General features: G+C 29.7%; 1 protein-coding gene across 2 annotated transcripts in view; it reads left to right on the top strand.

The window, feature by feature from the left end:
* LOC105144987 (uncharacterized) overlaps positions 1-26,067 on the top strand; it is a 112,322-nt gene that overhangs the window by 71,442 nt on the left and 14,813 nt on the right. Inside the window, exons 5-6 of one of the 2 annotated variants that reach the window (XM_011054274.2) lie at positions 1,895-2,081; positions 3,113-6,264. In XM_011054274.2, the coding sequence (XP_011052576.2) occupies positions 1,895-2,081; positions 3,113-3,288 (363 nt within the window). In that variant the 3' untranslated portion in view covers positions 3,289-6,264. Of the gene's footprint in view, positions 1-1,894; positions 2,082-3,112; positions 6,265-26,067 lie in introns of those variants that run through there. The other variant, XM_087404134.1, reaches the window with a different exon arrangement.

The raw sequence follows: 26,067 nt of genomic DNA, 5'->3' as shown, positions 1-26,067 counted from the left end.
GAAATTTCAAAAATAAAATACTAAATTTATGGAAGCGTTACAGTTTCTTTTACTAATTCTTTATGACCATTTTGTGCAAATTAGCATTTCGTGAGCAGATGAGTAAGGAGAAGCTAAACTCAGAGTAAAACATTAAACAGTTACAACTTATCAAAGTTGTGTTGTTCTACTTAATTAACTGTATTTTTTTTCTGTAATTTATTCTGTAATTTATTCTTGTTATATTATTATCTTTCGACGTAACCAATTAAAATATAATAAAATCGAAGATATTGCAAATTAAATATAACCTATTTATAAATCAAACTTTTTAATCATTTGCGTATTACAACAATAAGTATCGCGCTATACTTTCATTTGTCTGTACGTAAAAAATAATTGTGTATTTGTGTTGGAAATGATCCATTTACGTTCTTATTAACTGTTTGTATTTTTTTAACATATTTGGATGTTAATTTAACATAATGTGATTATGTTATTTAAAGATTTTGTGTTAAATTGATATGCAACGTTTCTTAGTATCAAAATGACAATGTATGAGTAAGTGAACAAGTAATAAAAAAATAATGTGTTTCAAAACGTAAGTTTTAAGATGTATGAATGAAATAGTGTTAATTTAACATATCATAAATATTAATTACACTAAAAAAATGTACTTCCATAGTTTGTTTACAAATTGTGTCAATATTACCTTTTTGTGATCATTCTTTTATACGATATTTGTGTTGTTTTACTAACATATTCATTTATGTTAAATAAACACAAAAATTTGAATGGACTTTTGGGACATGATGCACTTGTAAACAAACTTGTAAACAAACTATAGAAATATATTTTTTAGTATAATTAGTATTTATGATATGCTAAATTCATCATTCATTCATCTTAGAATTCTCGTTTTAAAATACATTTTTATTTGTTCCCTCATAAATTGTGTTATTTTCGCACTACACTCTAAATCTGTAACAATGAAATTTCACTGCATTAAATTGAAATTTCAATACAGGAATTAGTGGCAATTACGCCAATGTTGCTGCCAGTGAATTTTATTGAAAGATGAGAATGGAAAATCCATTCGATAATTAGAATGAAAAATTTACTCCAAAAAGAAATGAATTTGGAGAATAAAATGACAGAATAAATCCATTCCAAATCCAGATAACAAAGCTCATGGACACAAATTTTGAACAGAGCATGCTATTTCAATCTATTAACCTATTAACTTTATTTTTAATTATTTTATTCTGTCTCTTATATTTATGTGTCTCAAGATGCATCTCGCCCGTAATGACCATGACAAACATGCGACAAATGGTGCGCTATTTCGCTAAATTCACTCCTTGCAGTAACATTCAATGCATCTTGCAATGCATTATCAACTAATGCTTAAACCACTTTGATTAATCGAATGAAATAGTCCACTCCTTTATATAAGAGTAGACGAACTAACTTCAAAGCAGTGAAAATCCATGCTTAAAGCAATGACTTTGCTACTCACTTTTGTTAGCAATAAAATTTTCATTGCTACAGATTTAGAGTGTAAGAAATATTGAATATCAATTTGACACAAAATTGATAAGTAACATAATTACATTATGTTAAATTAACAGTCAAATATGTTAAAAGATCGAACACAAACTGTTAACAAGAACATGAGTGGACCGTTTCCATTACGAATATACAATGTTTTTTATTGCGTATGTTACTAGGTTTTCGTGCGTATTTTTACTAAACTGATTTTTTTCTCGTTAATCAGAGTTAATCAGAAACGAAGCTCTTTTAAATCAAACTCGTCGTTATCAAATATGCAATTGGTCTCGGCACGATTGATCATTGATCTCCTCTTCCCGACGATTACTCCAATTTAACGCGGCGGGCGATCTTTTACTTTCAGTTGGGCGATGCGATGTTCGTCGAGCTGCCACGCGTCCGCTTGGATGGCGGCGCACGTGCTTTTCGGCAACATTGGGGTTACGAGACACGACCGTTAGCACCACCACCACCGCTAATCGAGGAGGATGAGGCAGCCATCGAACCGGAAACTGTCAGTCTTCGGGAAGCTAACACCGCATCTCCGATAGGTGAGTACCGCTTCGATCTTAATATGATCGTCTCGCGATGGTCTCATTTCTGCGAACAGCACCGATTTATTTTTCACGCCGAGCTGCCGTCGGATTGGTATTGAATTTTACATTACCGTTTTGCGCGATATTTTAAATGATACGTCGAATTTCTTGCTAAACTTTTAGCATTTATACGACGGGCTTACATTTTTCTGAATTTTTTCTTTAAGCAGGTTGTCAGGGTATAAAAACATATATATTAATTATTTATATATTATTTACACATGTGGACAAAGGCAATGTAGTGGTTGCAATGAATACATCAGATTACGTTTTAAAGGTGGACTCGATGCTCAATGATCGTATATATACGATATGTATATACAAATTGCACGTAATTCGGTAAATCACGGATTTGAAGAGATATTGAAAAGATGGAAACGCAATGATGCTAATTATAAATATCTACACACGTCAAATCCAATTTTACCTCGAGCATACGATGTTCTTAAAGTTCATAAAATTGATTATCCGCATCATAATTTTCTCCATCGAAAGCCCATTATATAATTTGGCGATATTCTTACACAAAATTTTGAACAAAAGTTTATCTCCGGCTAAAAGTTTTATAGAGAATAGCTTTCAACTCACTAAGAATATATAGTTTAAAAATTTCTAATGACAATACACTCTTTTCGTTAGATGTAGTTTCTCTGTTTACAAATGTATCAGTAAATTTAGTCATGGACGGAATCAATAAAAGATGACATAGATACAGATTAATACTTGTTTGATTAATGGAGTTTTTGACACCATATTACGATTAATTCTTGATTTATCATTTTTTATCTTCAAATTTTACAAACAAACCTTGGAAGTATCCATGAGTTCCGTTATCCCTCATAATTTCAGACATAGTCTTACAAAATTTAGAATTAGTTTCTTTTAATAAATTAACAATAGAGCTTTCATTTTATGTACGTTATGTAGACGATATTGTACTTGCAGTTAACAAGACACATATTAATGATCTTTGTCTCGTATTTAAGAGTTATACCCTCAACTTAAATTCACATTGGAGGAGGGAAGTGATAGATTAAATTTTCTGGATGTAACCTTGATGAAGCACAATAACTCCATCATTTATGACTGGCACCAGAAACCTACGTCTTTGGACGCTTATCTATTATTCACAACATCCTCTGTCGGAAGGTTAGAGTTATAGTGAGTTTAATCGATAGAGTGCTCTTTTTGTCACATCCTTCTTTTCATACAAAGAATTTTGATAAGATTATTGAAATATTATTAAACAATAGTTAGCCATTACATTTGATCTTCTCCACCATCAAAAAAAGATTGCACAAAAAATCTAACTTATGAAATAAGCGCGTGAGCAATAATGAAATAGAACAATACAAAAATAACAAGAAAACAGATATTTTTTACAATATCATTAATTTCTGACAAAAATTTTCTAAAGAATATTAATAAAGCATATTCAATATAGCATATATTATCAAATTGAATTATTTTATTAGAAAAAACATAAAGATAGACTTCCACAACATACATGATGTACACTAATGTGATTTATAAGATGAAATGTAAATAAAAGATAAAATGTAAGGAAAGAAACAAAAGTTTTTTTAATGATAATGAAAATCTAAATTTTTTTTTATAAGTACTTCCAAGTATTAAAAATGACTTATGCAAAATTTTATTGAGATTCACCAATTAGTTTATAACAAATAAATATTTTGTTTATTTACTGAATAATATCTGCATCTCAATGTAATTTTATATAAATATTCTTGAATTGATAAAGTACTTATATTTACAAAATTGAGATTTTTATCATTATTTTATAATACATTTTCATATATTTCTATTAGAGTACAAATTAAAAAAATATTATATTTTATTGAATTTTTGACCCAGATGATCAATTGCTTCTAATTTTTTTGTATTATTTTTGCAATTTAGAATAATCTATAATTTTTTCAAATAATTCTTAATTGTATTTGCCTTACAATTTCCTTAACCCTAGTAAGTTATTGTTGTTTTTGGTTATTTTTCACTATGCGTTTAATTTGCGATCTATATGATATGTATCTTTGTTTAACCTATAGAATAAACAAGGAGAACCATTATATATTGCAGATTAAGCGCACGATGTAAACGTAGTCAGTATGATAAGAACTTAAGAGAAACTTTAAGCAAAAGTAGTTTTTTAATGATAAATAAATTAGGACCGTCATTTATTTATACCATTTTGAAAATAAAAGTATTAAAACTATTATATTTAAGTTATTCTTTATTCTAATATTTCTTTATTTTTAATGAAATTTTTATCTAATCTCTCTATAAATGATTTGAAAGAATATATATTATAAATATGTAGAAATGGATTTTCTTATTATATTTTTAAAAAATATATTATATTTTTTGCACTTTTTAAAAATCTATAGATTACAGATCCTAAATATCTACAATTAAATTATAATTCTTTAAAAATTAAATTTTTTCCGTGTTAATTCCGTCAGATATCATATATCTAATGTGTAAATTTTGATGAATATACTTGGAAAATATGATAACTGCCATTATATAAATATGTGCGTGGATAACTATTGTTACTAATATATACATACGTGAATAACCATTTTGAAAACATTGGAGACAATTCTGTTAATTTTAATTACAATGAAATAACGAGTCTTTAATCTCGCGTTTGTGTCTCTCATACAATGAGCTCGCACGATTTCGTCGGAATCATTGAAACGCTTTGTGTCCGCGGAAACGCGTTTAGACGCGGTGTTTAACACCGGTTAACACTTTGTCTTTGGTATAATAGCGATAGAATCGGAGTCGGTCGACATTAATTGCGCTTTGTTCGAATTGTTACTGGCATCGCTGCGACTGACAGACACCGCACGACGGTGCGTCCTTAACGAGTTGATATTGTTCAAAAGGAATCAAGTGCACTTTTCCCCTACCTCTCTTTTCACTCTGTTTTTGCAGCAACGCGAAAGGGCAGTGAAGAAAAAATACAATTATACTTGGGAAATGAAATGGGACGTTTTACATTTACAGCGTCACGAATTTGGAACACGAAAAAGATTAGAGAAAGAAAGAAAAGGAATTACTTTGAAATTAAATCAAATTTTCCGAGCTTATAATATCATAACTTAAAAATATATTTTAACAAAATTTGTACTATTTGTATATTTTAATTTTATTCTAATTTTTTACACACACACACACACACACACACACACACACACACACACACACATCGCAGGCACGTAGAATAGATATATGATATCTGACGGAATTATCACGGAAAAAATTTAATTTTTAAAGAATCAATTTAATTGTAGGTATTTACGATTTTTAATCTATAGGAGATTTTTAAAAAGTTCAAAAAATATAAATTTATATTTTTTTAAAATATAATAAAAAAATCCATTTCTACATATTTATAATACATATCCTTTCAAATCGTTTGCAGAGAGATTAGATAAGAATTTCATTAAAAATAAAGAAATATTAGAATAAAGAATAACTCAAATATAATGCACGCACACACACACACATATATAAAGTTATAAGAATTCCTATTATAATTATGAATGCATTTATGATCAAATGAGAAAGGACATTGATTTGTTGTAACTTTTTAATGAACCTCTCTTTTTTAATGATATGTAAACAAAGTAAATGCATCTAAAATGCTTGAGATATTTAGGATAAAGCAGTTTCCTATAACAATTATTTTATTAATCTGTGATACCGCAATAGAATAAAATATAATTTTGCAAGCTTATTTGTAGGTATTTTTTAAATCATACGTTGCATTTCAGTAAATTAATATTAATTTTTTGCATAACGATTCTCATTGTATTACCTGCTTTACCGATACATATCTGCCATATCATCTATGAGAAAATACGATTTTACAGAAGCTTTTGTTACCAACTGTCGGTATCTTAATTCTTCTCATAGCTTATAGATGGCAATAGAAGTAAAGAATTTGTTGGTTGTAAAATCATAGGAATCATTAAACAATTGGGCTTGGTTAGGCTTAGCGAACTTATAGAATGTATAAGTTTTAAGCTTTTTATTATAATGTAATCGCATTTACACAAATACATATAATATTTTTATACAGTTTATGTAATTATAATAATGGTTACCGTAATAATTATTACGGTAAGAAGTCAAAGTAAATATAATATAATTCGTAAGACAAACAAGATTTATATGTGTTTGCAATAAAAAAAATAAAATAGTACATATTTTTATGTATTATTCTTGCGCCGCCAAAAAAAAAAACTTATAAAATAAATATTTCTGGATTTGTGTAACAATATGATTATTAAAATATTAATGGCTTAATTAATTATTTTATATTTAAAAATTATTTATAGTTAGTAAATTAATAAGAAAGTATATTATACGTTACTAATTTTTCTTTAAGAATTTAAAAATAATTTCATAATATTATATAAACGATTTAATAAACGAAATATAATTAAATCATACAAAAATATTTTGTTCTTTTGTCATTGATTAATGTTATTTCGAATTTTAAAGATATATTTTGCGAGCCATTGTATTGCGAAACTTGTATTGGGCTTCGCAATACAGCATTTTATTGTTGAAAGAGTATAAGAAAGAAAAGGGCTTCTCGAGCTTCTCTCTTGCGGATAGATATAACGATGACCCAATTCCGGTAAGAGTTCCGAGAAAATTCTATTTCTCTTTTGTGTCATTTAAAAGTCTCATTGTAGAACGAATTCCATTTCATTATTATGCGCGTGGGAGTTCGATGAGCCAGAAAATACAATTACAGATAATAGTCCCGATAAAGCGACGTTGTCGCAAGAAAAATATTATTTGTCAGAAAAATATTATTTTTTGTATATCTAGTTAAATTAACCAACTTATTGGTCAACTTATTTTATATGAAAAAATAATCCCTTTCTTCATCTTATACCCAATGTGTCAATACATTTATTTATTTCATCTTTTTTAATTGATTTTTTTCACGGCCTCGTATATTGTTCTTTTTTCCTGCATGTATATTCACGCGGAAAAACCGCTTTCGCACGAACGCGCAATGACGATGCAAGGATAATGGTGCCGACAATATAGATTTTAATATATACTGGTGGCCTTCGATACCCTCGTCACGTGCAAATATTATCATCGATGCAAAAACGATGAGAATTTTTAAAGAAGCGTAAATATCCAATTCAGGAGAAACTTATGCACTAATTGGCGAACAACCTTTTTCTTACAGGATGCGGCTTTGATAAATTTTTCGTGTTATTTTGAATATATCAAGCGATATATTTTTTAATTAGATTTTCCACTTTTAAGAAAGTTAAAAATATTAAATCGATACTCGAATTTATCGAAGTATTATTGATCAGTTTCTTTTGATGTTATATCACAGTTATTTATCGAGGAGTTAATAATATAATAGTAACAATATTAATTATATACAATATTAGTTATGTATCATATATACATTTAAATATTCAAGCATTTAAGCAAATATAGTACAGTAGAAAGTAAAAATATTAAACTAAGAATCTCATAGGGCTGTATAATACACCGTCAATATGTGAATACACCATCAATAGGAGACAAGTGCTTTTTAACGGTAGTTGAATCTTAAGTGCTTATATTGTATTATAGATGATACAGGATATCTCATGGGAAGGTGTTGAAACTAATCAGCTGTCATTTTCTAATATATTTCAATTATTACAAAAATTGCATTAAAAAGAGGAAAGTCGGCAATTTTTAATGAGTAGGTATAAATAAAATTTAACGTACAAATATGTATGCATACAAGTTTCATTTTATTGATGAATAATGTATTAATAATTTAAAAGATTTAATATTTCTGAAATATGTATTATTTGTATAAAATAATAATAAACTTAATTTTTTAAACGAAAACTCGTAAAAACATTTTTCCTACATGTCGTTTTTATTATAGTGACAACCTTTTTAATAGTTGCTGCTAAATTTTAACAGTTTTTTTATTGCGTCTACAGTTTGGATATTAATCATGAGCTCGATTATTAGCATATTTTTCATCAATAAAGTAAACTGATATGTTGTAGAAACATTTTGTTAAATATTGTTTATATTCATTAAAAATTACAGACTTTTCTCTTTTCAATGCAACTTTTGTTTTTTCAATAACTAAATACATTCGAAAATGACAGTTGATTGGTTTCAATATTTTCGTGACACTCTGTAGAAAATAAAAAAATAGGAGCTAAATAGTGTGCGTTTGTCATACTATTTAATAATTGAAATAATAATAAGAAATAATATAATATACATAATAAATGATACGTTTATTAAAAATTAATATTTTATTCAAATGTGTCAGTTTAATCAATAATTCTACAATTAATTGAGACATCAAGATTGCTGATGCTATTTAATATATTGTTTCCAAAATTCATTGATCTTGCTACATCCACATTCAGAATTGAATCTTCATGCATTTTTCAAAATCCATTAAGCTCTATCATTTCCAGAGATGAACCTTCGTGTACATATAAAACAAACAGTAAATTAAGGAAGTGGAATGTATACGTGGAATATATGTGTTATTCGTACTATAAAATTAAATTTCCAGTACATTATTTTATGATCGAATCAAGAAACTAAGATTTTTATTCAAATATCTTAAAAATTCATTAGTTATTAAATATTTAAATAAATATATGATAATAAATTTCAATTATCAGACATTTATATTTATTAAATGGAATTATTTAAAAATAATAAAATAATAGAAGGGCTATGAACCGAATAAGATCTTTTAATGTTCAAAAAATAAAAACAATAACGAACAATAATAAATATTTTTAAAAACGTATTAATAATTATTAATATTTTTTAAATCTTTCTCTCTCTCTCTCTCTCTCCTCTTCTCTTCTCTATAATGTTTTTTTATATTAACTTGGATATATTTTTATACTCTGATCTTAATCGCGTTATTACTTCAATTTAATTTGACTATGTTAATATCGTTTGACTCACATTGATCAAGGATGTTGAATAATTACTGTTAGAGTAATTATTCACTATCTGTACATAAAAAGTATTTTACATCAATTCCGTTGTATATACAATCAGTGATGAACCATATTTGTCCGTTTGAGCCGATCGAACATGGATTTATTGAATGGGAAAGAGTATTTTGTGTGTGTGTGTGTGTGTGTATTGTTTGCATAATTGCCAATTTTATGTAATATTTTAAATTTGCGTTTAACATTGATAATGACCCGATCGATGTCGAAACGTTTTATCCGTTTATTGTAATGTTTATTATTATTTTTATTTCTTGAACATTAAAAGATCTTGTTCGATTTGTAGCTCTTCTATTATTTTATTATTTTTAATTCATTCTAATTAAGCAATATTATTATTTTTACGTTTGGAATTATTTAACTCAAATATTTATAACATTTATAAAACAAATTTTAAATATTAGACTAAAATTTTAATAATTTTTATAATAAACAAATACTAAATGTTTATGTACTTGTTTTATATAAATGTATAGATATAGCAATTGAAGGAAGATGTAAATATGAGATATAAATATTCATAATATTTATCATTGTTAGTCTTTTGATTTTCTTCAGCTTACTTTATTATTATATTCATATTATTTTCTCCAGTACCTTCTTGAGTTTTTCATTTTTGGGCAAATGGTTACTATCTTTAAATATGTTAATTCTATTGAAACAAATCTTGCATTCTAGTTTATTATTTGATATGTTTAATATGAAATATACCAAGATCTATGAATGTTCAAATTTTTTTCGTACTTCTTCTAATATTAGTGGATGATTCACTATCAGATGTTGCTTTAACTGATTTATTTCATGTCCATTCAAAAGGAAATTGTTACAAATTCTACATTTTGAGATGTATTTTTCTTTTATGAAATATCGCAATATCAAATGATAATCCTTATCTTTATCACAAGATATTTAATAACGAAATAAGTTTACTTTCAATCTTATTGATTTTGTATATAATAATTTTTAGGATAGATGTTACATTGTCTTCTATTTTGTAATTTGTTATATGCCATATTAAAATTTTTTTTATTTTTCATATTCCTTCGCTTTGACATCATGTTATTTTCTCCTGTACTTTCTTGAATTCTTTTATTTATGCCATGCTTGAACAAGTGTTTCACTAAATTGTCTACTTCATCTTTAAGTATATTAAACTTGGTACAATAAATCTTGCATTGTAGTTTATCATTTGTATTCAACACGAAATATGCCGATATCCAAGAATATTTAAATTCTTTTTGTATTTTTAATATTATTTACGATTACGATGATTACGTATACCATGTCGCTTTAATTGGCTTACTTCATGTTCAGTTAAAAGAGATGTATCACAAATCTTACATTCTGGAGTGTATCTTTCTTCTTCTGTAAAATATCGCCACATCAAACCGTTTCGATAATCCTTGTCTTCACTATGAAATATTTGATGAGCACGAAATAAGTGAACTTTTCTTAGTCTTAATGTAGAGTGTGCAGTATAAGCGTTAGGACAAATATTGTATTGTATCTTATTTTTTAATTTACTACAATATTGCCATATCCAATTACGAGTATTTTGCATCTCGCTTTGCATACTCCTTTGCTTTGCCATCATGTTCGCACAGTATCTTAGAGTGCGTATTACTAAATAAAGTATAACGTTTATATCTTGAAGAAATATTCGCCGAAGGTCGAAATAACGTATAAATCTTTGTTAGAATGTAAATATTGATACATATTTTGAATTCGTCTAATAGTCGTTTCTGTTAAGTTAGTATCTCATTCCTCGCAAAAAGTGGCATCTATGTGGCAGAATTAAGTGCTTTCTGTATACTAATTCTGTGTTTTATTCCCAACTTTTGTGCTCGAACGATTTAACAATAAATCGCGAATGAAATGTGGATGACTTAGCATCCTTCTTATTATAAATTTTATAAAGTCAAATAGTTCAATAAAATTAATTGCTTTTTATGTGTTTTCAAGAATACTCAACAGAATTGAGTATCTGCAATAGAAATTCAGAAAATATATGCCAATAAAATTTGATATAGATAGATATATTATTGATACAAGAATAAAATACTAATATCTATAATAAAAAGAGAATATAATATTTTTATCTGATATATTATAATACAATATATATGGAACATCAAAATATCAGTTTTCTCGATATTATCGTAAATACAATTTTTAATATGAATCTTTTGAGATAAGCATTTTTTGTTGAAGCGCGCCTCATTGTCGTAATATATTCGTGTGTGAAGTCGATACTAAAAATTAAATGTAACTTATGAGCCTATTTGCCACAAACGAGATCGAGAAGCGAAGTGTCAGTTTAGTCGAGAGTTGAGAGCCTCTCGTTGACAGCCTTCTCTCGCGATCGTCATCGCCGTATTGTCTGGTATTGTCTGAAGCACCGGAAATGCTCCCGCCGGAAGAACCATCCTAGTCCCGATTTCAACCACGTACAACGTCCCCTCCTGTCATCAAGATCTGCGTGGGTCTTGGGTGCGTCCATGTACGCATGAATGCCCGTTTCCATCCACGTAAATACGCGCTCGATCCCGGCACTGCTATTGCCGATCACGTTCGGTACACGAGACACATCGCGTAGGATTAAATACCGAACAACCGGCTCAAAAGGTGCGAATGCTAATTGCAAAGGATTAGGCGTCAAAATGAAATCTTTCCGTTCAATGAGTGATATTTATACGCGTTTATTGCTATTGTTATCTTTAATGTATATTACTTGTATATCATAAACCATATCTACAATACCATATCAGAAATAATAACGATTGAAACATTAATGTACCGTTGTGAAAGATAATTTGTTTTGTTTGAAACAAAGTTGATAAGAGAATACAATTAAATATTGATTAAAAATTTATTATGTGTGTTATGTTTATTTTACAAATTTTATATATATCAATGATGTAAATTATATAAATCGTTATGTTATATATAGAATTTTTATATTTTTCTAAGAAAAATTACAACTTTGTGCTGCCCAATCCATTTTTTGAATAATTAGTTTAAAATAGAGAATATAAATTTTATATTTTATGACAATTTTAAGATTAATGTTTGAGAAAGGACTAGTTAACACTATTAAATCCTTCAACGAGCATGCAGAAGTTCTTTTTCCTTTCTTGGCAATATTGAGAATTCAGCTTGCTAAAATTATTCAATTCTGATCTCCGACATAAATGTACGCACCTCGGATTTCTAATCGTGGAATCGACCACGCAACGTTACGGCATGGCTTATCTCGCGTCTCGCAAACTCAATAGTGAAGACGATGGAAGATAGATGATCATTTCCACGCGATTCACGATATCCTCAAGAAAAATCGTACTCGTGTCTGACGAATGCGGACCGTTAGCTGCCAGGGAGCCGCCATTAAAGTGTCTTGTCGTGAGTTAAACTTGCGATTTGTATGCACGAAGTGTACCAAACGTGACGCATCCGATCGCGATTTCAACCGACGAACCCGAGCAAGACAGAAATTTTTTCTTTGAAATACAATGATTAGATCATCCAAGTAGAAGGATGTCGCAATGGCTAATTTTATTGTGTGTGGTAATTGCGGAATCGTGAGAAAGTTGGAAAAAGCATCGTTTACTAGTAAATATTTTGCTTATTTTTTAGGACAAAAATATATATATGTTAAAAATATATTATATATATTTTTAATGTAATTTTTATGCTTTTAATATAATAATATTTAGTATATTTTTTATATGGACTGTGAATTATTATTAGATATACAATATATGACTCTTTTTCTCTCTCCTTCTCTCTCTTTTTGTATATATATATTTTTATTTTTTAATAAATTATAAATACTACAAATATGTAGTACAAATTTTAATAAAATATTTAATTTTAAATAAAAACCGCTCCCGAAATATGTATTATGAGTCATTTAAAAGAATAAAGTAGCTTCAGAAGCTTAATGATTACATCAGTTGCATAATCTTCAAATTTAAATTCTAAATTCTGTCGACAAAGAAAGTAGGAAATCATCGTGTTGCAAGACGTTTCTTAAAGTAATGTTTACAAATAATTAATATAATTAAGATTACATCGATCTATATCTAATGAAAATGTGCGTTCGTTAACAAAATGCTTTCTATTTTGCTCCTGGTAGCAACGTGGAATGAAGATCGTGTCTTGCATCGCCTACTTTGCGCCTATGTCCCTAATCTCGCTATTGTTTCCCGGATTATTTCGCGGCAGAGGTGGTTAATTGCATGTCGCTGTCGACACGCGTGGGAAAGCGGTAACAATCTCTACGCGTGACTTCACGACGTTATTTTACGTCGTATCGCTCTGATTTTTTAAGAGAAAAAAATTGTGAATCCGTTTTTATCATTATTAAGTCCTTTTCTTGCGTTTATTTCAAAATTATTGAAATATTTATATAACTTTTCAAGATATTAATACTTAACACATCTCTATAAATTCTATCTATTCATTCAAACTAGAATTTTTTATTCAAGTACATAGTTATAGAATCAAAAAATCAAGGAGAGATTGATTCTTATAGATTTTTATCTTAGATTGCGTGATTAGAATGGAATACTCATTAAAATTAGCTAAAATTAACCAACATTTTTTGAGGTTGAAATATTTTCTACAATTTTTTATAAATTTGTTTTATAAGAAAGACATAAAAAAGCATATTTTATTTTATTTAAAAAAATCTTGTTTCATTTTTTGATATAATTATAATTGTAACATATTTGAAAAACTGACAGGATTTAAAATCATTAATTGCTTTATATTGAAATAAATTAGTTTTTAATTAAATTTAAAATTAAATGAAACGCACACATGAAGATCAATATTGAAAACCTGAAAATCTGAATGTCATCTAATGTTGAATGCTTATTTCTAATTTTTGTGTTACATTATTTAATTTTATACTTTCCCTATAATTTCTAGAATTAATCTAGATAAAAAAGAAGAATAAAGCATTTTTCGCAAATTTGTTATTTAACAGCGCATTTAATCCGTTCGTTGATTTTGGGAAGACGCAACTTTTATTATGACTTCCGTCATAATCACTGTTTATCGTCATCGACGACCGCACATCCTTCGATTACAATGAGGATTCATCAGGGACAAGCAGTCTGTCTTGACTGATCGACGTTCCCGTTGTCGTGACGATTGCACGCGTGCGACTCAATTGACGAGGTAAATTGAACAACATCCGGAAGTCTCTCCGTGTTGTTTCGTCTTACACAGTGTATAATATCGCGGAAGCTTTCCATGAACCAATTTACATTGTTTAATTACTCGTTGTCATACTTAATTACTTCTCTACATCGCTTTCTTTTATTCGAGGACGCATGCAGGAAATGTCAATTTTCACGACAAGCTTGAAATTAATTTTTTTTTCATCGTCCGCTGTTATCTCTCATAAACTTTGGAAATTAAATTGCGTTATTATTTCTGCGCGGAATTTTAATGGAAAATACAGTGAAATTACATATATTTCTATATTTTCGGTTATACAAACTCAAAGCGGGAACCTTCTGGATCCCGCAGCTTTCGATTGAAATTGCGTTACACGTAGAAATAATACATAGACATTGTACTGCGGGAATGCCGCAATATGTATAGATATTCGATTTTCAGACTGAATTGAATAGAAATGATATTTACCTTACCTTTTCAGAAACGTCCTTATATATAGTATTCCACATTCGCAATAACGCAACAAGCAATTTACATTTTGTTACAAAGAAAATCGACTCGAGTCCCCAAGACGAGTAGAACCTGATAAATGATGATAAAACGTCGATCGCAATCAGACGAAAACATCGTCACCTGAATCTTTCACAGTGTCAAGCCTTACTTTTGCCTGATCGATAAATCTAGCAAAAATAAAATCGTCTTCGTACAATCTTGCAATCCTCACCCGAGTCATTGTCGCCCCACCTCGTATTTTGCGATGATTTCACTCGAGCCGATTGGTGCAGCGGAGTAACAGACCGGAATCCTCCTCATCGAAAGTCCTCGGCGCCGCGCCGGATGCGATAAAACGACTCGTCGTCGTCGTCGTCGTCGTCGTCGTCGTCGTACTCATCATCGTCCGCTCTTCCAACACAACATCGATATAAGTGCGTTCACGCCGTTCGTCGGACGGACGTTGCAAGAGCGGCGCGGCTAAAAGTCGGTAAAGTGTGCTAGGTCATTGCTTTTCAGCGACTGAGCCAAGTGATCCGTCACAGTCATCGTGGTACACGCGATCCTAGGCGGTCGCTACGTTCTATTCTCTTTTTCTTACCTACCAACCGACTTTCCATTGTAACTTGTCGTCGTGACTTGTCTCGAACGTAATCGAACGCGTTGGCTCCGAATGAGCCAAATCCGTGTGTAAATAATCATGATTTGCAACAGCGCGAGTGCTGGGAGGAGCGTTGCGTGCGGAAAAGTCAGTCGTGTGTGATGGAATATGATCAGTTTTCACATTCGCTGTATTTACGATACGGATTGACGGGTTATTTCAGGGGTGAACGAAAGGAGCGCGAAGGGAGTGCATGGAAAACAAATTCATTGGGTCGTAGCAGCAAACCTATAATTCACTACGCGAATTCAACATCGATAACTAAGAAGATTTGACGGTTTAACGAATTCCTAATGTTACTCAGCTGACAACCTTGCTATTTTAACATAGAAAATTGACTGTCTGTGTACAACCGTGGATTTGCTGAATCAGTGCAGTTTTCAGCTGTGCTTGTACATAGATGTCGAGGTATACGAAGGCATTCGAAGACTGATCGCGTGGGTAGAAAGCGGTTATCGTTGCGAATTTGTAGGGATTGACTTGATGGTTCGGGACATGCCGAGGGAGTGGTCGTGCTGTTTGTTGTTTGACGATGACGCGTCGATAAGGCGCGTTTAATTGAGGGGAAAGAGGTTGGGTGTCCCACTTGTTGGACCATTACCGGTGTTTACAATACGAGAGTGCGTCGTCGCTAACTACAAACGAGACAAAGGTGTTCCGCATCGGGGTGTTCCGATTATCACTCGATTAAACGATCGTCATCGCTACGTTAGGATGAGCCGGAAGAAAGTGTGGAATTCCATTATGCGACGGAAGAAGAAGAATCATTTGGAGTTAAACTCCAAAGATGAGAATTCTCCTTCGGGAAACGTTTGTAAGTTTATGAGGAAGTATCGAGTATCTTGTTTCTTTAGAGAGAAATCTTCTTTGGGGACTTCTCGCTCCAATAACGAGTATACGGAAGTTCGAAATGCATGATATCAAAGGATTGGTTATTTAAAAATGTGGTGTTTTTTTTCTAAAATACTACAGATACTGCCAGCTTTTTTTTCCTCGCTTTGACTTATACAGCGGATTCTTTGCTAACACCAACTGCTACGCTTCGTTGGTATTATTCTCGATTAACACACTTCATGCATTGTTCCAATAATAGCACAGTTACGTGTTATACGGAACATCGGCAGAAGCTCAGGGTCTTTTTGCGGAAATGAAAACCGCAACTTGTTTGCCTCACGTCAGTAAATACCTCGAACGCACGAATGTGTGCGTATACACGCGTTGCGACTTCACATGGCGCTTTATCGCTCGTATATATAAACTATCGCCGGTTCGTCTAGATTTACCACGACCGCGTAAAAGATTATTCATTATCCGCGCGAACATGATAAAATTGCGCGAGTCTTTCCGCAATACGGAACTGTCTTTCTTGCGTTGTTTTTTTTTCCCTTTATTTTACGTTTTTCTTCGCTCACCTATTAAGTGTAGATGAAATCGCAATTTTTCGTTCCTCATTTCTCCGCTAGATTTATTTTATACAGCTTTGCTTTTCATCTCGCGAAATTTGATTTAAAATAGAGAGATTTCTCCGTCGCTGCCGACTTTTTCATTCGACTTTCTGGCGAAGGAACCAATCGGATATTACGCGCTTTACCTTTTTATTTCCTATAAAATTTTCATTTCTACCGGTTCCTCATCCCTCGACGTTACATCGGCCTGACGCCTTTCACATTCGAGATCCCACAATCGGGAGAGAGAAAGAGAGAAGTCAGGACTGGCGGCATCTGCTGAAACATCGAACGGGAACGACACCGTATATAGCGAAAAAAAATATGACTGATCGTGAAGTGGTAGTTCACGAAACGGAAGAAAGGAAAATATAAGAAAGAAGAAATAAGTGCTAAACCATATAATGTAAGATAAATTCTTTTTAGCAGCTTGGTAATTGAAGTTAATTTGAAATCAGAGTCAAGTTGAGTTAGAGAAGCATTATTGCGTTTCACAGTCGACGATAAATGCTTTGGACGCTCTGGAAATGAACGCGAAAGAGTAATGGAGGGAAGAAAATAGGACGGAAAAGAAGCACGATTGCGGACATTCGATAAAAGAAGAATGAAAATACAGATGAAGAACGGGAAAGCCGAATAAGCGGTGCGAATAAGCTCTTAATTGTATTTCATCGATTGGACTCACATCTGTTATCTTCTTTTTTTATTCGGAATCACTGCTAATACTGTCAAATTCTCCTCAAACTCTTTCGCGATCCGAAAGTAAGACATGAATTATTTACGGCGCTCTTTCGAAGCGGATTTAAAATTCGAATCACTCTGTTTCCATCGTCTCTGTGAAAATGGAACGGATGAATAAAGAGGAAGAAGATGACGGGGACTACATTGCTTCTCCAGTCGACAATTTTAATTGAAACGTCCGCAACATTTAATTAAAAATCACTGTCCGCTATGATACCAACTTGAAATCGACTGACTATCCAGTGAGACTCGATTCTTCCTCAGTGAAATTGCGTATTGTGACTCTGCTTTGACAACAAAAGAAAATAAAACAGCGTTAAGAAAAAATAACTACAGTTGTAAATATATGTATCGCCTGTTGCACAAAAGGAGGTGAACGTAGAACGAAATTAATTGAAATACTGTTATTTGAAATTCGATTTAAAATTCTGATTAATAGTTAAAAGCATATTTTATGCTCTGTTATTTATAATTTAACAAAATATAATTGATAATAAATGTATTAAATATTGCTAAAAAGAGAGAGGCGGCATTTCTCTCTCTCTCTTTCTCTCTCTCCAAGATATATTAAATTTCTCAAATATATATTAAGAAGGGCTACAAATCAAATAAAAACACAAAAATGTAAATGCTAAGCAAAATATATTAGGCGCTAAAACAAATTAAAACATAAATAAATAGAAATGAATATAAAACGGCGTTTTGATTCCGATCGGATTATTATCAGTGTTGTGTAAAATAACGTGTAAAAACTTTCAATAAATTAATATAAACGTATTTGAAATAAGCAACGATCTATAATTAAATAAAAATTACAAACTACGAAAATAAAAACTTTTTTAATTGTACTGAGTTCATCTGGATGTACAAAAAGATAATAAAATAATCTACTATGGTTATCGCAACGATATTAAAAATATTGCTGTTGTATCCAATAGAGATCATCTTTGTAATTGTGCGCAAGATGATACAGAAAAAACTCGCTATAGACCCGTCGCAATATATTAAGTTGATATATTAAGTTTATATTGATGAAAAATAGCTAATAAAACAGTCTTCAAAATATTTTTAATGCTAAGTATTAATAACATCAGTCAGAATGTGAAAAAAAATATAATATTTGTTATATAAAAATTTGAGATTCAAAAAGCAATCAGTCTTAAAATCAGTTTCAATATTAAATAAAATGATATCAATCAGAATATAAAAATATCAAAATATTTAAAACTCGAAATACAATGTGTCGATATATGTACGACAATAAGATAAATAAGCAATTTGCGATGAAGCTTCTTTGATATCCAAAACGGTAATAAGACGCCATTTGTTTTATATTCATTTCTATTTTTGTTTTAATTTGTTTTAGCGCTTTCTAATATATTTTGCTTAGCACTTACATTTTTGTGTTTTCACTTGATTTGTAACCCTTCTTAATATATATTTAATTAATTAATTATTTGAAGCGTTCACATCATGCACATTAAATTTCATTTTTAGATATATAAATTCAATACACGTTGAAATAAAATTTTCGTTATAAGTTGTAATAAGGAGAATGGAACTAATTAAACAAAGAGGTAAATTAGCCTTAATGCAAATATCTATAAAGATAGCACAAAGACGAAAATTATTGCGCTGAATACAATAATCTATTTCGGGCTGTGTCAATAGCCGAACACGTATGTTTTCCCGTTTTCGTGCATTAAAATAAAACTAAATGAATATTCTTTTTGGCCTGTAAGTGTGGTAATTAAAGCGATTAATTAAAATCCAAATGTGTAGTTTTTATATAAGTTATTAGTGTGTTTCAATCGACACCGATATAGAACTTATTGGGTCAAGTATCTCACAACTAATTTTACAAACTCAGATGCTCAAATGAAATTTATCTTTATTGATATTTTTTATTCTATGTTAACAATTAAAGGTATATTTTATATTTAATTTTTATTATAAAGAATAAAGATTGTAGATTTTTTTAATTTTGGCAATTTAAAGATTTGAGTATTTTACAAATTATTATATTATAAGGTAAAAACTTTAATAAAGATTTAATTGATATACCTATACATAATTCTTTTATTTTTTAAATAATATATAATCACGTTAAACAATTATCTTTATGACTCAACTTACTCTTCGGGATTGCTTAATATGCTTCATAGGTGAGTCACTTTACTTCTTCATAATTAACAAAAATTTTCTTATTTACGAAATATATTAAAGATTTATAAGTAGACTTATTAAGTCAGATGAATGTGTACCGTTTTAAAACAGTTTATTCGAATAAAAAAATGTCACAACTAGTCCTGCTCTACTCTAAATAAACGATATATGGCTCTTCTTTAGATTATAAATGATTAAATTTATATGATGTAATATAATAATATTAAAAAATGCAGTTAATTATCTTAGCATAATTATTTTAGATTAATCATTCAATTAAATTATTTAGATTAATTATTTTGAGATAACATAAACCGTTAGATTTTTATGTTCGGAACGAGCATGAAAGAGTCATGAAAGAGTAACCTACTACAATAAAGTAATCGGACCAGAACTTTTACACGGTTTTCCTTTGTGTTTTTCAAGGGGAAGACGGATTCCGTTGTTCGTTCAAATAGGTCTATTTGTTGAGATATTAAATAATTTCGACGTACCGACATTTCGAAGGCATAATCGCTAATAATGCAGCGCGAAGGAAACGGTTATATGGATTAGTTGGCGGAACAAATCGCACGACGTTTACGCAGATTGTGCCAAATACGGAACCGCGCGCATCGAATGATTTATTAATTAATTTCTTCCTTTTTACGCGGAGTACGGAACCAAGGCTGGTGCGAAAAAATTTTGATGATTAGAGTGCAAGGAATCCGAAATGACAGTTGAATAATTCACATGATGTGAAAGACGAAATTATCTTTTTTGTAGATGGAGGACAGTTCGATTTTTTATTAGTTCGAATTTTTTAATATAAGTTTAATATAAGTTTAAATCGCCGCCGTCACTGCAGCGAATCCGATTGTGGATGTAGATAGTTCGTGATATGGAATAACGCTGATATTAAGGAGAAGAAGAGTCTCGAGACCAGTCAAGATACGACTGTCGACACCGATTCACACGTTTTTTTTTTTGTATTGTAACCTGGTAACGTGAGCGAATAATGATGTAAGGTGACTCCGCGCTCCCGTACTTCTGTTTCACGCAGTGTAACTATCTCGTTTAATTGTGGCTATTACCAAAATGGATGTTTTGATTATGATACTTTTAATGCACGATATTATTTCTTATTTGAGAAGTCGATAGTGATCAATTGATTTAAAATTTTGATAAATCATATATAATTAAAAACTTATTTTGTATTATACGTGTATGCATGTGTGTGACTGGAATAAGAGAATTTTATATATAAGTCTCTTGAATTTTAATTTATAGAAAATATTCTTATGATTTATAGAAAATATTTTTATAAAAAAAATTAATAATTGATAACTTGTGCGATATTATGAACCAAATTTTCTAATTAACTTGGTTAAAAGAAAGAAAAAATGTGAAAAATAAAAAGAGAAAAATAAAAAAAAAGATTTTTTTAATATAATATTTATTTTCATTTATGTTACATTTGTTTGTATTAACTTTTTAAAAGGCGAGGATCTATTTTTCACATCTCGCAATTTTTTCTTGTAAGTAAGATTTGTTTTAGAAATAAATAATTCATTATTTATTTCTATTTCAAAATATAACACTGTTTCAGCATCACAATAGTTTTTCTGTCCTTTTCAAGGTAAGAAATTTGTTAAAATAAAATATAAAATAAAATATTTCACAAAATATACACATAATGTGCATATATATATATATATATATATATATATATATATATACAGTAAGTGCAAAAAGTATTCGTACAGAGAAAATATTTTTTTAAAAACACTTTACTTTTAAAAAGTAAATATTTTCTAGCGAGAAATGAGTCATCGAATTGATGTTGAATTAATCGATATGATGATTTCAATACCAATTTGACGTCGATTCGACATTTAATTGATGATAATTTCTTGCTGTGTAATTAATTTATTTATAGAAAATAAAATAGACTGTATGTTTCTTAAAATTATATATACCAAAAAGATTTGTATTAATTATAGAAAATATATCATCTGAAAAATAAGCGAAAATTAAAAATTGTATTGTTTGGATGCTCAAAAATTATTCATACAATCGAAAAATTTAACTTCTAAAATCAAGTATATATGCGAAACTCGTTTGTTAATGTAAGAAATATAATGTATTCATTGTATAAAATTGTTAATGTTTATTTTCTCAAATAAGATTTTTTTTTATAAAAACTTTCCTTGTACTAATACTTTTTGCTCTCACTATATATACATATACATACATGCATATAATAAATATCCTACAAAATATACAATAAATCTCTCAGTTTTATAAATGATTTTCAAATATGACAAACATATATGTACTAAAAAACTTTGTTACTAAATAATTTAGATTCAAATAGAGATTTTAATGTAAACAGTGAAAGACATAGATAATTATTTTAAATTTTGTATTAAATGAAATCTGTTACTACATTTTGTTACGTAACTCTTTATTTCAATGGACAAAACATAATAAAAGTTTTCAACTAATGCAAGAACGAGTTGCATTAATGAAATCTTTCTCTCTCTCTCTCTCTCTCTCTCTCTCTCTCTCTCTCTCTCTCTCTCTCTCTCTCTCTCTCTCAATTTGAAATGATTAGAATAACCGAAATAAAGCAGTTGTTAATATTTGGATAATCTTACTTGGATAATCTTACTCTGCTCTCTTATTTGGTACCAATGAAGTTTTCTATATTATATAGATAATAAATTGTATCAGATATTAAGTACGAAATGTTCATTTTCCGTATTATTATTAATAGCAATCGTAACTTCGTTAAAAATGAACATTTAACTTAAAAAAAAAAAGGTTTTAAAACTCAAAATCTCTATTTTCGAAAAGTCATTATGTTTTTAGAGTTTCTGTGAGTTTGGTAATTTTTATTTACATGTAGAAAACTATATGAGCTGGATAAAAAGGGATTTGTCACTTTATGGATTTGTCACGTGCCTAAAATAATTTGAGAAAATTTTCGACTTTCTATAGTGAAAGCTCAAAGCTTTCCTTACAAAATCATTTTTAAAAGTTGTTCCTAAGATTTGTTGTTACTGAGTTATCGCGGATTAAATAAAAGAAATATTTTATTTTTCATTGCTCATAACTCCGTTAAAAATCGTATCATACAATTGAAAAAAACAGATTCTTGAGACTGATTCCTGAAACTTTGCTCTATCGAACGATGTAATTGCTAAATTTTTTTTAAAAACATGTGGACATTTTGTAGTAATAATAATACGAAAAATGGATATTTTATAGTTGAGGGCCTAATAACGTTACTTTAATAAGTATGATTTCAAAAAATTGGCAATTATATAATGCGCAAAAACATGATTCGGTTATATTTAAAATAAAGTCATTTCAATATTATATACTTTAAATAAAAAAAAAATAAATAAATAAAAGAGTTAGTTAATGTTTATTATTTTTAGTAATTTCTTCTGATCTACATATATTTCTCATTTAATATTTTAAATAAGTTTTCGAAATCTATTATTTTATATGTTTTATTCTAAATAAGTTGTATCGATTTTTTACCGATCCCTACGATTTTATGTTTTAAATAAGTTTCTGGAACTTACTTTATATTTTACATTTTAAATAAGTCGTATTAGTTATTTTACCAAGCCCTGCGGAAAAATGTAACAAAAATTATTTGGTTGTACATTTATCCGGTTGCTTTCTTTCGCTGTGGGATCGTATTCCACTCAGGTACATTAATAATTAGAAGCTTTACGACGCGTACCGTCAGCTGGAGGACGAGAGTAATGGCGGCTTTGTCTTTCTCAAACCTCGAGGGTTCTTTCCTCTTCCGCCGCCTTACTCTTCGCGTTCTCCGCTTTCGTGCGAGTGCGATTTCTACGTTCTCTTCACCCACTCTCGTCTTCGCATTTCTGCAACATGCATCCGCAATCTCTTTCTTTGCGAGGTGGAATCTCGAGACAAGATGGGTGCGCAAACGCCAAAGGGCTAGAAAATGATCGAAGGATGAGAAGAGTATCTTTTTACGCGTTTCTTTGAATTTCTCTAAAAGACGAGAGCCTTTTGTGACTTACTTTTATGAGATAATACTTGCCGTGATGTCTTTTACAAAACAACATTAGATTATACCGACTATAGAGTTTCAGAACAAAACAGTTTCTGCGTATTTAATGCATTATGTATTTAATGCATTAAGAATATTAATACTTGAATAATTTTACTTCCTTACTTTATACCAATAAATTTTTTAAATTAGATGATAAATTAATTTATAAGTATGATTTCCAAAATTGAACAATTATAATCGGATAATAAATGGCAACTTAAGAAATGACTTCGTTTTTGTGCATATTTCTTTATTCAGTATAATAATAATCAGAATCATCTTGCAGTTCATCACGATTTACTGAATAAAATTTGTTTTTACCGAAGAAACCAATTCGAGCGCGAATTTGCCGTAATGTTTTATGGCCCGTAGAATACTTTCTTTTTCTCTGAAGTCGCACACAATCCGAATGCAGTAATTATGAGTGCCGCTCGCCTTTTAAGAACCGCGATAGTCCATTGTATCTCCGCACTCTCTTCTTCTTACAACAGCTCGTAAAACAGCGCTCTAATTATGCGACGTAGATACTTATGTCCAATCTATGTTAAATATGCTCAACTTGGGAATATTCTCGATCAAGAACAATGGATTAACAAAATGAGTTTGTTAATTAGCCAAATGCTGTTTTGGAACCACGAATATAATAATGTAAGATTAGTAAATTCGTTCTTTTTTTTATTAAATAGAGATTTGATTATTAAGTAATAAATGATAAATTTGTAATATAATTTCTTCAATATTCTTATTTTTGTTTTTTTTTATGCAGTACAGAAAACAACGTTATGAGGGTATTATCTTAAAAAATTATAGATTGAGATAAAATATATACAGTATTTTTTATTGATTTAATGCTAGATGTATTCTTAAAATTACATATAATGGTACATATAATGTGATAAGCTAATTGGATGAATCGGTTGAGAATCTAGTTTCCAAATGGAATTATCGTATTAAGTAGTGGGCTAGGTTCATCTGGCTCCTCCTACGTTGTATGAGTCAATCTCCTTGTACGGAAAGAAGGAGTGTGTCCGCTTATTTCGCACCGGAAATACAGCGTGGTTGATGACTTGATGATCTTTCCTCATTAAGAGCCACACCTTATTGTTTCTTTTTTCACAATTCGCAAAATGATTAAAATTCTCTCGATTCTTGAGTTTGTTTTTTACAAAATTGAAAGCTATTTTTGTATTTTTTTTATATTCAATTAAATCTGTAACTTTATTTTGCAAAGTATGGAAAATTTTTCAAGTCTTTTTCAAGTCTTTATTTGATCATTTTAAAAAACTAAAATAGAAACGATTATACTTATTACAAACTTTTCATTTTATATTTTAATTGCAAAAGTATCCAATACAGATTGATAGAATTAATTCTAACTTTAATTAATTTTACATTGTATACATGCACGTGCTACATCACTGTGAGTGCTTCTTTCAAAATCATTCTTTTGAATGAATTTATGTAAGCATATAAATATTATTATAATTTATAACATAATAAAATAATTTATAAATATTATATATTTGTATAAGTATTATGAAATTGTAGATGCAACACACGGAGTAAAAATATAGATGAAATAAATTGCAGGAATTACGGGTCTTAAAAGTAAATTTATTGCGCATCATTAATGTAAACATGTGTAATTCAATTATGATTTGGAAATTGGTCGCGTCAACTTTCTCTTGTCTCTTTGCTAATGAAACGGTGCGACGCAGCAACAATGACTACGTATAGCGCAATCGGTGACAATGCATCTAATCCAATGATATGTTGCAATACATATATCAATGTAGTCCGATCACTACACACGGCAGACGAGATAAAACATGAATCGATTATCGATTTTATTTGCAACCTGGTTTGCGATTTGTGGCGATATACGAGTACATTTAAATATATTTATGTAAACATCGCTTAAAAATGTTTGCTGAACCTAAGATTGACAATAATATTATCCTAAGAATGGATCTGAACACGGAGAAAGCTCGCGAAATTTTCATAATTTTCATATAGAAAGCACCCGTGGAAGCCTCAAGAATATTATTTTAAAATATTGTTTAAATAAGAAAACAGTTTTACTAAAGTATCTAAAAATTTAAGATAC

Source organism: Acromyrmex echinatior, chromosome 3 (assembly GCF_024713525.1).
Source record: "Acromyrmex echinatior isolate Ae372 chromosome 3, ASM2471352v2, whole genome shotgun sequence".
In the NCBI taxonomy this organism is placed as follows: Eukaryota; Metazoa; Arthropoda; class Insecta; order Hymenoptera; family Formicidae; genus Acromyrmex; species Acromyrmex echinatior.
This window is presented reverse-complemented; position numbering and strand designations above follow the sequence as displayed.